The sequence below is a fragment of the Cupressus sempervirens genome, chromosome 9 (genome assembly GCF_028749045.1).
Source record: "Cupressus sempervirens isolate cs-2001-9-10 chromosome 9, ASM2874904v1, whole genome shotgun sequence".
Lineage (NCBI taxonomy): Eukaryota > Viridiplantae > Streptophyta > Pinopsida > Cupressales > Cupressaceae > Cupressus > Cupressus sempervirens.
In genome coordinates this window covers 413,065,227-413,078,501 of record NC_143126.1, presented here as the reverse complement: position 1 = coordinate 413,078,501, position 13,275 = coordinate 413,065,227, and the positions used below count along the sequence as shown (strand labels likewise).

Sequence of the window (13,275 nt, the reverse complement as noted above, 5' to 3'; positions counted from 1 at the left end):
ATACTTGATATGTCCAAACATAAAAAATATAGATAACTACCATAATCTCAATCATAATTTAACAACCCAAGAACTCCTTAGTACTCATGGCTTATTTTAAACATGGACTTTCAAGTAAGTCGTTCATAAGCTTTAGCCAATTTGGTATCAAGCACTTGGAAAATTTGTACCAAAGACTCACGTCAATCAGTAGATGTTGATAAAACATTTATCATTTTCATCTAGATTGGTAGAATGTGCAGTAGACCAATTTATCTTTAAAAATTTCAAAGTTTTCCAATTTGCAGTTTCCAAGCACAAATTTATTAAATTCAAAAGGATACAATAAGTTTTTAATTGAATTTGAGCTTTGTTCCTACTTTATCCCTGTCTCCGTTCACTGTATTTTCTCTTGCGCCAACAAATACTCCTTGAAATGACTCCACCCCACCAAGGCTTGCGCTCTCCTACTCTCTTTATCCTTTTCACACTCCATAAAAGAAACCTACACATTGGTGGAACAAATCCTACTTAATGGAGCCAGTCAACTCCTCTACCTTTGAAACCCTCACCTAGGTGCGCAATTGCAATAAAAGCTGTGATATCCCCATTTCAGTATATAAATTAATTATACATAAGGAGTATACTATTAATAATCGATAATTTATATAGAATAAATTATAATTATTTTAAGTTACAAATATAACTCGTTATATATTATATAATTATAAATATTAATTATATATATATATATATATATATATGAATATTATTATATATATATATATATATATAATTAGATACTTAATTGTCATGCTATAAATAATATATACACCTATATTAACTATTTTATGTATTATAGTGTATGACAATTATATCTATACTAAATAATTATAAATAAAAGATTGATATATTATACAATCATATATAATCAATATAATATATAATAAATAATCATATATTATTTAATTAATATTAACATATTATTAATATATAACATGATTATATTTAAGTAATATTAACACATTGTTAATATATAATATATAATCATATATAATTAATATAAACAATAAGTCACGACCCTTTGAAATACTGAGTATAAATATATCTTCAAACATTAAGGAATGAAGATAGAAAATATTATCAAAAATTATGGTACTCAAGAAGAAATTATCAAATGTCCTAAAAGGGGACATTACAAAAGCCTCCTAATTGTAACACCATTTTCCTCTCTCACATGCATTCATAAACAAACAAGCATTATTCTTTCTCTCCAATTTCAAACTCTAGGCAAGGACCATGGAAGCAATATCAAAATTTGCTCTATACTTGTACTCTAAGCCCATGAACTCCTCCCTAGCAGTGCTTTAATCATCTGAAAAAACATTGGGTCATAAATGGAGAAAACACTCCTCAGCCTATCATCTATGATCTTCCCCATGAAGGGAATTTGACCTTTCTTTGTCCTCAAACTAAAGTTTGCATCCATGATACTATTTGTTTAACCAAGGAACAACAAATGCCTATTGAGGAATCAAATGTAAATGAAACTACCACAGCATACAGCAAATTAAACCTTTTCCACACTTTAATTGCCTTAAAAGTTAAAGCTCACACCATGTCCCTCTGCTCAAACAAAACTAATCTTAATCTGCAAACCATACCAAATTTCCATAAATACTAGCACCTTGAAAATCCTCTAACACTTCATACTTTTGATCAGTATTAAATGCAGATGCCCACTTCAATAATGTGTCCACCACCCCATTGCACTCCTATGAGTATGAGCAATTTTGTAAACACTAAAAAGATATAATTTGGCTTTAATTGATTTAATATCTAAATTATCGGATTCGCACCATGGACCCTCAAACTGGATCCTAGTGCAAAGTGGATCTAGATTCATGGACCGGTTCGTGCTCAACCCACACAGGGTCTTGTTCGAACCTGTGGATCCGTCCAGATTCCCACCACTTTGGATCCAAAAGGACCCAAAGGTTCGAACACAGACCTTGTGTGGACCAAGCGTGAACCCAGAAGAATCTTGCATAGGTCACTAGGGACCCATGACCCATAATCGAGTTAAAGTGGGACCAAACTCACTAAAAAAAGACTTTTTTTTTTCTCCAAACCCTAAAACAAGCCTAATGTGGAGCCTCCAAACACATTTCGTTTCTCCATCTTGCATGTTTGAAGTGAGGTGATTGTTTTCAAAGGAGATCAATTGTAGAGTGGGGAACACCTTCCAAAAAGCAGATTTGAGTGTTCAAGGTATGCACTTCAACCATATTCTTTAGTTTTTTGATAGATTTTTCAAGTTTTCGAAAAGTTTTTAAAAAATTCCAAGTTGTTTAGTTTAGTTTGAAGTATCTTTATTTTCATTTTTGCTATAGATTACAACAATGAGTAGTCAAAGTGCAGTGGGTGGGCAGAGGTCTTAAAAACTTTAAAATTGATTAAGGATCTCCTTTATGTAGACATGCTACAAGAATTTCTCAATGTCCTAGAGGTGGGGGTTTATTTGGAAAAGTAATTTTTGCAACGCGCAATATAGAAGCTCCTACTCCTTAGTCAAACTTCATTTTTTGGGTCCTAGGGTTAAAGGGATTAATATGTGTAAGAACCGAGGACGAGATAAGGGGTTGTCAGTTGGGCAAATGGAAACATTCATAAAAGAACAAGAAGTGCTGACAATCAAAAGAGAAACAAGGTGGATGTAGTAGGAAACAAAAAACAATAACACCACTCACTCAACCAGCCTCTAGACATCCCATCTTACCTATGCCTTCTAGGGAGGATGAAGAAGTAGAACCACAAATTACCACCCACAAGAGAGGCTCGTTAGATAAGGCATCTCAAAATGAGTTAAGAGATATTGCTCATGAAAAAATTAGGTGTTGCCTTCATGCAAATGGTCTTCCATTCAACCTAGTGAGATCGCCTTATTGGAGGGAGATGACGCAAGCAATAATAATGCACTTTTTGGTTACGAAGACCTTGGATACGAAAAAGGTGTGCACCACCTTATTGCATAGTGAGAGAAAAATGTAGAGGCCCAACTAAAACCAATAAGAGATTCTTGGATTCAAATGGGCGTGTCTATTGTTTCAAATAGATGGAAAGATTGCAAAAACCATCCATTAAAAAATAAAATTGATGTGTCTACCAAGGAGGCAATGTTTTTGAGGGCGGTTGACTATGAAGGGTTAGTAAAAGATGCAAATTTCATTGCTACAATTTTTATTGATTCCATAGAGCTAGTGGGTCATGACAATGTTGTCCAAGTAATTACAAACCAAGCAAAAGTTTACAAGGTTGCAAGTGCTCGGGTAGAGGCTAGAATATGATCACATCTTTTGGACACAATGCACTGTCCACTCCTTTGATTTGGCGATGCAAGCAATTGGTGTTTACCGCATAGGGTAAGAAGTTCAACACAAGTATAACACGATTCAATTCCGAACAGATACTTTATTCATGTATGCACTTGCAGATTACAATAACTACAATGATTTCCGATTACAATGACGATTCCAAAGTCCATCTCGGACGTGTACATATACCTTTCCAAAGGGGTGACTCAAGCATCACACGCCCGTTCGGATACTACTCTACCCGTCAGCTACACTATACATTTTACCAACAACATCATCCCCCCCCGAAAGAAAGGTCGTCTCTGGACGACAATTACAAAATATCTGAGACAAATTAACAACAAAATACATTAATTGACTAGCTACAACAAGATAGATCTATTTCTGTCACATCACTTTCACATTCATCCTATGCCTGCACCAAACTGGTCTCCAACCCACGTTGTATCTGTAGCCTCTGCTAACACAATACTATCTCCTTAGCTGACCTTGATAGCCACCTGTGCTGCTTTCATTGTTTCCAACTCCTGGTTACACTGAGCCAAGTGTCGCCATACTGCCTTCCACTGGATGATCAGCTCCTCCCGAGCTCTCTACGCATCCACCAAGACAGCCTCCCGGCCAACACCTACTCCCAGTGCCTCTGGTACACAGAAATTTACGGAACACACCATTCCTGTCATTTTCTGTCGATTCCAGACTCTTTCTGGCAACCACTGATGCTTCCCCTTCCCTTTGGCATCATCTGCTACTCATTCCGAACAACTTGAATCCGTCGTCGTTTTTTTTTCTTTTAGCTCTTCCACTTCCTCTTTCCTTTCCCGATACCCTTCGTCTCTGGCTATTCTTTTCCTTGCGGCTTTATTCTGGTCACCACTCTATATGATGGCGTTCAGCTTGAGACCGTACGGTCTTATTCACCTTGCCCTCAATTCGTCTTTTCAACCACTGTATGGTCGCCATACTGTCCTCAATCTTCGTGGCATGCTCCTCCTTTCATTCGTACGATCCTGTTTTCTTCCGTACAGTTCGACCTGATTTCATCTGCAAAATAAAACCTCAAGGCCGTACGGTCATCTAGGGGTCGTACGGTCACTTTTTTTTACAAAGAAGGGTCGTACGGGCATAAGAAGGGCTGTACGGACAGACTTCCCTTCTTCCCACATGCGGTTTTGGTGTCTTCCTCAACCAACAATACGACTCTGCATTGTCTGAAACATTTTATTCTTCATGCGATTAAATAATGTTTTAAACACATTGTCCTTCAACCATCGTACGGTAATATCATAGTGCCTTATCACAGTACGGCCTTGTCCCGTACAGTATCAATATTCTATTCAATTCCTTTCAAGTCCGTACAGAGTCTTGGCTCAGGCCGTACGGTCTTTCCTTCAACTTTCCTATCTCCTCTCAAACCATACGGTCTTTCTTTCAACTTTTCTGTATCTCCTAGGGTCGTACGGTCTTCTATTTGACTTCTTTGTATCTTTCTCAAGCCGTACGGTCTTCCCCTTAGCTTTCCTGTTCTGTTTAATAGTTTCCAAGGGCCATACGGTCTTTTATAGTCTCCCAAGGGGCGAAGAGGAACAAGACTAAATGCCTTAGGGAAGTTGAAAAGCCACAAGGGAATAAGACGAAAACCAAAGAGGAGCCGAATAGTCTCAGGATTGTGTATTAAAAGAGGAAAGAAGTTCATTGTTGGTATGCTTGCTTTATTATTCAATTTAGTTTCCTCTCTTGCGAGAGTTTCAGAAAGCTTCAGCTTTCAGCTAGTTGGAGGACGTAGCCCCTCGTGCTAGCAGGTAGTGGACGCAATCCCATTGTCTTGGGAAACATCACTTCAAGTGTTTCATTCGCGCTTATAGGTTCTTATCCTATCATTCCAATCCGGCTGTTAAAATCCCTAGGAATGGTTTTCTGTGTACTGGTTATTGTATTGTTGTTGCATAATACAATAACGTTTTAGTTGTTGGTTGTTATATTGTTGTTGTATAACATTGTTTAAATAATTAAAAGTTTGCTGGTTCATCTCATCAGTTTGTAATTCATGGTTACATGTTTGACATCTTAAATGTTATTTTGAAAATAATGAATTGTTATCTTGAGAATCTGTGGGTTTTATTTAATGTCTCGTATTACCTTTGTTTATGTTTGAGTCCGATATTGTAGTCAAGAAGTGGCTGGAAAAGTGTTGGTTGGCATTTCTACTATTTTCAAATGTGCTGGAAATTCTCGGCAATGTTTTATCTCTGAGTGTATGGTTGAAAGGAAACATCAGCAAATATCTTGATCGGGACATTACAGTGGAGTACAGAAAAAGTAGAAGACTTGGTGTTTGTTTACAACAACTTGTGAGTTGTACCACGTAAGGATTCAAAATACAAGAAGGGGGCAAATAAGCTTTGGAATGTAGCACTCTGAGTCTACTAACTTGGATATGACCATTCTGGATCTTGCTAGAGCCACTTTGCTTGATGTTGATAATGATGAGGATGACACAGCACTGTCTGGTGCTAGAGGAACCGGTTTGGGTTCCAATGATGGTGTTGATCTAGCACTTGAAATTCCTGAAGACCCCACTGATCCGGATTTTCATTTATTTCATTTGATGATTGATGAACACTTTCATAATTTATGACAAGTGAATCATGTTTCAAACATTAATGCACAATATTTTGAATTTTCACTTTTAAATTCAGTAATTTAATGTGATGATTCTCTTTAGAATCATGAACATAGATCAATGATCAAGTATGTCAATTTTTTATGTTTATCTTTGACATATGGCATGATCAATGATCAAGCATCATAGATTCATAGTATGAAATGACATAATCATTTAGTTTTACAATTATGTATCTCTCTTAGTTTTTTGTATATGTAATGCATATACATACATAAATATATATATATACACACACACACACACAAACCCATACGAACTATATGGGAAAAAAACCACAAACCCACAAACCAGGTTCTCGTATGATTGACTTTCCGAATTTGTGAATCGCGATTTATGATTGCATTGAGAACAATTTGTGAATTTCATTTCAAATGCAGTTTTGAAATAGATGATTTTCTCACCAAGTTTACAACAAGCATTGTCGCTTTAACCTCCACTTCGTTATTGGTTCCATTCTCTAGCTCTTGAGCTCCAAAAGCCAAAATATTTCCCAGCCAATCTCGAGCTACACATCCCACACTACAAGGCCCAAGATTAGCTTTCAACACTCCATTAAAATTGATTTTGACCCATCCAACCTCTGGTCTTATCCAACCAACATTTCTATCCTTACTCGAGGATGCATTAGCACATAAAGGTCCCTTAACAGAAAATATTTAGTGATATTATTATTGATGTAATTTCTGAGGCTATGTAATTGTATCAGCAGTAAATAGGATAGAAGGAAGAATCAACAATGCAATATATGATGCAATTTTTTCCATTTTTTTAATCGAATTTCAATATCAAATCTATGGATTTCATGCTAAGATCATATTCTTCAAAAACATTGCACAAACAAAATCTTACCAGCTGCGTGCCAATTGTTTGACAAAATGTGAGAGAAAAATTAGAAATTTCACATGCATATTAAATTATTCAGGTATAGGATTTTACAAGTCCAAGCCCTTCCAGCACTTCTCTTATATGTTAAGTGCACTCATGCATATTCTATTCCTCTTGACTAAAAGAGGTCTCAGTAGGGGAGAGCCCTGTGGTGTTGGTTAGGATTTTGAAAACCATACCATCTCACTTTCACTGAATTTAATCAGCAAGATGCTCCTTTCTTTTCATGGACAATTTATTTTCCATCGGTTCTTTCCTGCCTTGCAAACTTGCATAGTTTTGCCTTACAAGGTTGAGGCACTCAGATTGGCTTTAGACACATTCCTGAAAAACGTATAAATATTATTTTTGCTAATGGATGTATGTTGCCAAAACAGTCACATTAGAATATGATTTTGTTTTTGTTCCAAGATGTATAGCTAGCATTCGATAAATATTGAAAGAGCGATTTGCTACAGTTTTGTAACCCATTCATTTATTTCTATTGTTAGTGGCAACACAGGGATGCTACAGGCATTTATTGAATCTAAAGAGTTGAGCAGCGAAATAGCCATAAAGAACATTCCAAATAGGCGGCCACAAAATTTTGATAATAAAGATAAGAATTTGTGATAGATAAAGTTGACCCAGCTTCAGCATGTTACTTCTAACTAGTATTTTTTTCCAAAAAGTATATTTGAAGGCAATGAGGTGAAATATGAAAACAGAAAAATAAAATGTTACAATTTAACAACAATATCAAGTCATGAGCCCTGCTTCAATATAGATAATACCAAAACTGTAAGGTTGAATCTGCTATATCCCAATCCTCACTTGGATAAGCTACACATCTGTAAAATAATAAAGAATTTGTCAACTTTCAAGCATTAAATTTCACTTAACATAACAAAATCAAGTCCACAAGACTAGTAATTACCGAAAGCAAGACTATCCGATATCAAGAACATCAATTAAATGGAAGTAATAACCAATAAAAAATGATAAATAATAGACAAAAGAAGCTTATTCTTCAAATAAATCATGTGCCACAAATAAGACCACAAGGGATGGTCAATAAAGCTGAACTATACATGGGGAGGATGGGTATAATAGATGTATTTTCAAAATATTTATTGGGTTCAGAAAGCCAACCTTTTAATCTCTAATTTCATTTTCCAACAGACAAAAACGGCTATTGAATTGAATTCCTTCAAAACACCCAAAATAAGTTCCACAGATACTTTATGCTCTTCCTCCCACAAAACACACTTTCACTGATTCTGCTCCAATAAAAATCTGCTACAACTCTAATCACTATGGCTGATCAGCAGTGTTTCTCTGAGTCTCTAGGATTGTAGGAACCAATGTGGGGATGAGATTTCAACTAAGTTACCAGATTCTCTCCTGAACCTACAAATTCCTAATTAAATTCTCTCAAAAGTTTGGTCCTTGTCAGATTCTGTCAAAAGTGTGCCACACGGACTGAATTTTGCTGGGAATTCTCTCAGAGGAACTCTGGCAGAATTCAGACAACTTTTGGGTTACTTTGGTTTCCAGCATAGGACCCTGGGCAGAATTTGGGAGAATTTGGTTGGAAAATACCCTTTTGTTTACTTTTTCAAAAAGTTGTTAAAGCCAAATTAGACTCAGAATTGGACTCAAGTACATGATTAGACTCAAATTACTAATCATATTTAATTTATATTGAATGCTACTTGAGGAGAATCGGGATGAATAAAAAGTACCACACATCTATTATGGAATGTATGTAATACACCATAATTCGTACATATAGGCTAACATGTATAGTAAACTATGGATTGAACAAAATCTAAAGAGGTCTTTACTGTGGTTAAATCTAGATCCAAAGCCTGATTTCTTGGCTTCATTCAATCTGATCCAAAGCTGCTTTCATTGAATCATCTAGTATGATAATTAATGTGTGAAGCTTACAATACGAGAACGATCAGAACCTTGGCCTTAAAGGGCCCATAGCATTAATTTAAACAGAAGAAAGATCACAATTTGCTTGATGGTTTATGATAATATTTGATCGTGATGGCAAAAGATGTCATTAATTTTGGGGATGGCAATGGAATGTCAGATAGGTAGCTATTAAAAAAATTTAAACTAAATGCACCTGAAATTTTAGAAACTAAATATGACGTGCTACATTTGCAATGATCCTCCCCTTTTAGAGTTTTAGAAAAAAATCCGTAATAAATTCACCTATTTTATTTTTATTTACCAAACAAAGCAGATTTTGCAGTTCTCAAAGAATCATACATCCTCTCCAAGTCCCTCGGACATCGAGGACATTTGATAGATCACCAAGAATGCGAGGGACACATGCCCATTATACACTACCAATGAATGTTCATACTATAGTAGCCTGAAATTTACTGTCTATAGCCATAGAGATATTGGGCTTCAACTTGACTAGTGTCTTTGACAAGGTTGAAGCTGAACAATGGGTATTCAATACTTAATCCTATATGCTACTAATGGTTATTTCTTTCATTAATAGTGTATGCTAGTAATAGTTATTTCTTTCATTGTCTGTCCCTTACAAATATTAATTATTGGATAAATATTAACTTCAACCCAGTTGATTTTATTTAAATCTTCTCATGTCCAAATGTCAAAGTGCTGTGCAAACATCATCAAATCAAACAATCTTCAATGCAGCTTTATACATGTTCATAGGACAGTGATTACTGTACAGTTCTGCAGATTTAAATCAAACTTCAAGATCAGAACCGAGCTATGCTTAGGATGATCCTTGTTATAATTTGAATGAACAGATCCTTGAGTCGGATATACATGAGACAACTGCAGATACAGGTTTGAATTTATAAACTTGAGAGATTTAACACACTGCTATAAACCTGTGGGAGGAAGAAATGCTTGAAGATCAGACTGTATGTTTTCTGTGTGTTTTCAAACTGCATCCTTAACCCGCCTATATATTCTCCTAGAGGGTATGTCTCTTAAGGGACATAACCCTTGGCATACACTAATGATTAGTCATCCCTAAACCAGCAACCATATAGCAAACATTAGTTAAGTTAAACTAGAATTAGTCATGGATAAACTAAATTATTTCCCTTCAGATCGCCGGCACCTATAGAGCACATATAAATCATTTTAAATGCCATTCATTGAGAATATATAATGAGAAGAGTCAAGTACAATCTGCACTGATAGACCTATGGATTATATAGGTTAGATTCTTAACACTCCCTCTTAAACTAATAATCCTACAGAGAGATATCATATCTAGCAACAACAATACAAATGTTAGGCAAGAATTAATACTCTATATCTATCTCTTCTTAATACATAGTATCATAGAACACATGATACAAAGTCATATTACTAAACTTGTGATATGACAAATCAATGTTAGTAGTGATAAGACACATGTTGTGACTGATAGAAATTGGTATTTCTAAATTACAACTAGACCCTGAATTTAAGATCTGCCAGAATACAAGATAATCCCGAAGAATTCCTAAAATTCTTCCTTTATCCAATTTGTGACCCATGAACATAGCAATGTCAATGTCACAAGATGATCTAAAATTCATCTGGATCTTACAGTAAAATCTACTGTTAGGAAATTATCTAACAGATCGTCACCTCTCATAATGTCTTTTGCACAAGTATTCATTATTTCAGAGATCGTCACCTCTAAATAATGATTACACATAATGGAGCCCATAACAGTCAATAGCCTGACAAAATAATATTTTATTTTATTAATAATCAAAGAGTACAAATGAATTACAACTCAACCATACCAAGTCTCTTTCTAAAATGTTCTATCTTTACTCTAAATAGAGGTTTGGTGAGTATGTCTACCATTTGATCTACAGTGCAAATGTATTCCAATTTAACAGAATTCCTGTCTACCATATCTCTTACATAATGGTAAGGAATTTCAATCTGCTTGGATCTATCATGGAAAACTAGATTCACTGAGAGCTTGATGAAACTCTGATTATCGCAATGAATAATTGTAGGATTCATGGCTTACGCAAATAATCCCACAAGTAATTTCCTCAGCCATACTGCTTCTCGAGAGGCCATCGCTGCTGCAATGTATTCAGCTTTTGTGAAGCTCTAAGCTACTGAAGACTGCTCTCTGCATATCAATGAAATCATAGCTGATCCTAAACTGAAACAGCATCCTAAAGTGTTTTTCTTGTCTTTAATAATTCCACCCCAATCTGAATCGGTGAATCCATGTAAATCTAAAGCAACTTTCTCATATTTGAGTCCATAATTAAGAGTGCCTTGTAAGTATCTCATAATGTGTTTAATAGCAACTAGGTGAATCTCCTTAGGTTCACACATAAACTGACTTAAGTCATGAACAGCATAGCAAATATCAGGTCTTGTATTTACTAAGTACCTCAGAGACCCAATCATCTGCCTATAGAGAGTAGACTCTATTGGAGGTGATTCTGCAGCTGCTTCTTTAAGTTTATGAAAATTGGTCTCCATCGGAGAAGACATGGACTTTCAGTTCCACATTTCGAATTTCTTCAAGATATCTGAAGTGTACTTCCCTTGATTCAGTATGATACTATCAGCATTTGTCGCACTTCCAATCCTAGGAAGTAATGGAGTAGACCAAGTCTTTCATCTCGAATTCTTTGGTAAGATCTTTCTTGCACTGATCTATAAGATAATCATCCCCTGTGATTAATAAATCACCAACATACAATATCAATATTACCATACCATCTTTATCTCTTTTATAATATAAGTTTGGATCGGCTTCATTCTTAGAGAATCCTAAGCCAGTGAGATATTTATCAATCCTTTCGTACCAGGCCCTCGGACCCTATTTAAGCCCATAAAGAGCTTTCTTGAGTCTACAAACAAAGGCATTAGGATCATGGGTTTCAAATCGTTTCGGTTGCTCTATATAGACTTATTCTGAAATCTTTCCATTGAGAAATGTTGTCTTTACATCCATCTAATGTACCTTCCATCCCTTAGATGCGGCAATTGCTAAGACAACTCGGATGGTAGTATATCTAGAAACAAGAGCAAAGGTTTCTTCATAATCAATTCTTTCTTTCTGAGAAAAACCTCTGGCTACAAATCTGGCTTTATATTTCTCAATACTTCCATCAACAGCATGCTTTATTTTGAATATACATTTTGATTAACAACTCGAGGTGTTTCGTTCTCAAAGTTACCAGTCACATTAAAGCAATAGTTTTTTGTAGCAATAGATTAATATATCTCATGGTCCCAATCCCAATGTAGCTCCACACTTTTCTAACCTCGATATGAGGGAAGACACAAACAACTAGGCAATGTGGGGCTAAAAGCCAATTTCGTCTTTTAGTCCCTTAAGTAACTTTATAACTTTACAATAACATTAAAATATTTAAATAAATCACTTAAGTCACTTGAACTTTAATATCTCTTGAAATACTAGTCTGATTGCCATGCCGTCTGAAATAAGAATCTCTACTCATAATTCCCCATGTGACCAAATACACTTTCTAAAAATAAGAAGAGTCCATCTCTATTACTCCTGACTTACTATACATAGTAAGTATGGCAAATGGGGTCCAAATGGTACCAAATGAAGGCCAAATCCATAAATCGCTGAATTTTGGAGATGAATCAATCCTCAGAAGACCCTCTAACTATCCTCATTAGCCTACGAGGATCCAATATCAGGCTAATCCCTAAAATTCTGATGCTAGCAACAAATGGAGACATTACAAAATATAATACATTTTCTTTAGTCATTTAATTACTTACATATATATACGTACATATATATACATACATACCATTGTAACGTGACTCGCGGCGAGTCTCCTGAGTCGGCGAGTCACCGATGGTCTGCCGGGTCAAAATGACCCGTGACCTGGGCTCGGCGAGTCAAGTGACATGACTCGCCTGACTCGCGGGTCATGAGCCACTTGACCCGACTGCGACAGCAAGCTTCCGGTTGACTTAAACGAACATAAATCCCATGTTTTTAAAATTTCTTTTTTGTTCATCGCTGTTCTTAAAACCCTAAAAGGGCTTTCATAACACTCTATTGTGAGAAGGAGAGAGAGAGAGAGAGTCATTGTTTTGCAACCAGCTGAAAGGAACAGGAGAAAAGCTTGCCTTTGTGACATTGGAGCTTGCATTTAGATCATCAAGGAGTTTATAGGAGCTCTTCTCAACACTTCCCAAAGCATTTCAAAGAGGTTAGAGTTTATTTTTTAGGTTTTGATTTTTTTTTCTCTATGCTTATGGCTTTTTTGGATGAATTTTTTTTTGTATGTTTATAGGTTTTTTTAACTTTAGATTTTCATAAAATACAATGCTTAAATGGTAATATTTGGTCTA

At 35.6% G+C, this 13,275-nt stretch overlaps 1 protein-coding gene across 2 annotated transcripts in view; it reads right to left on the bottom strand.

Annotated features, from left to right (window-relative positions):
- LOC149539057 (ARM repeat superfamily protein) overlaps positions 1–13,275 on the bottom strand; it is a 373,217-nt gene that overhangs the window by 244,772 nt on the left and 115,170 nt on the right. For both annotated transcript variants that reach the window (XM_089800403.1, XM_089800404.1), the window contains exon 9: positions 7,698–7,754. In XM_089800403.1, coding sequence (XP_089656529.1) covers positions 7,698–7,754 — 57 coding nt within the window. The remainder of the gene's footprint in view (positions 1–7,697; positions 7,755–13,275) is intronic.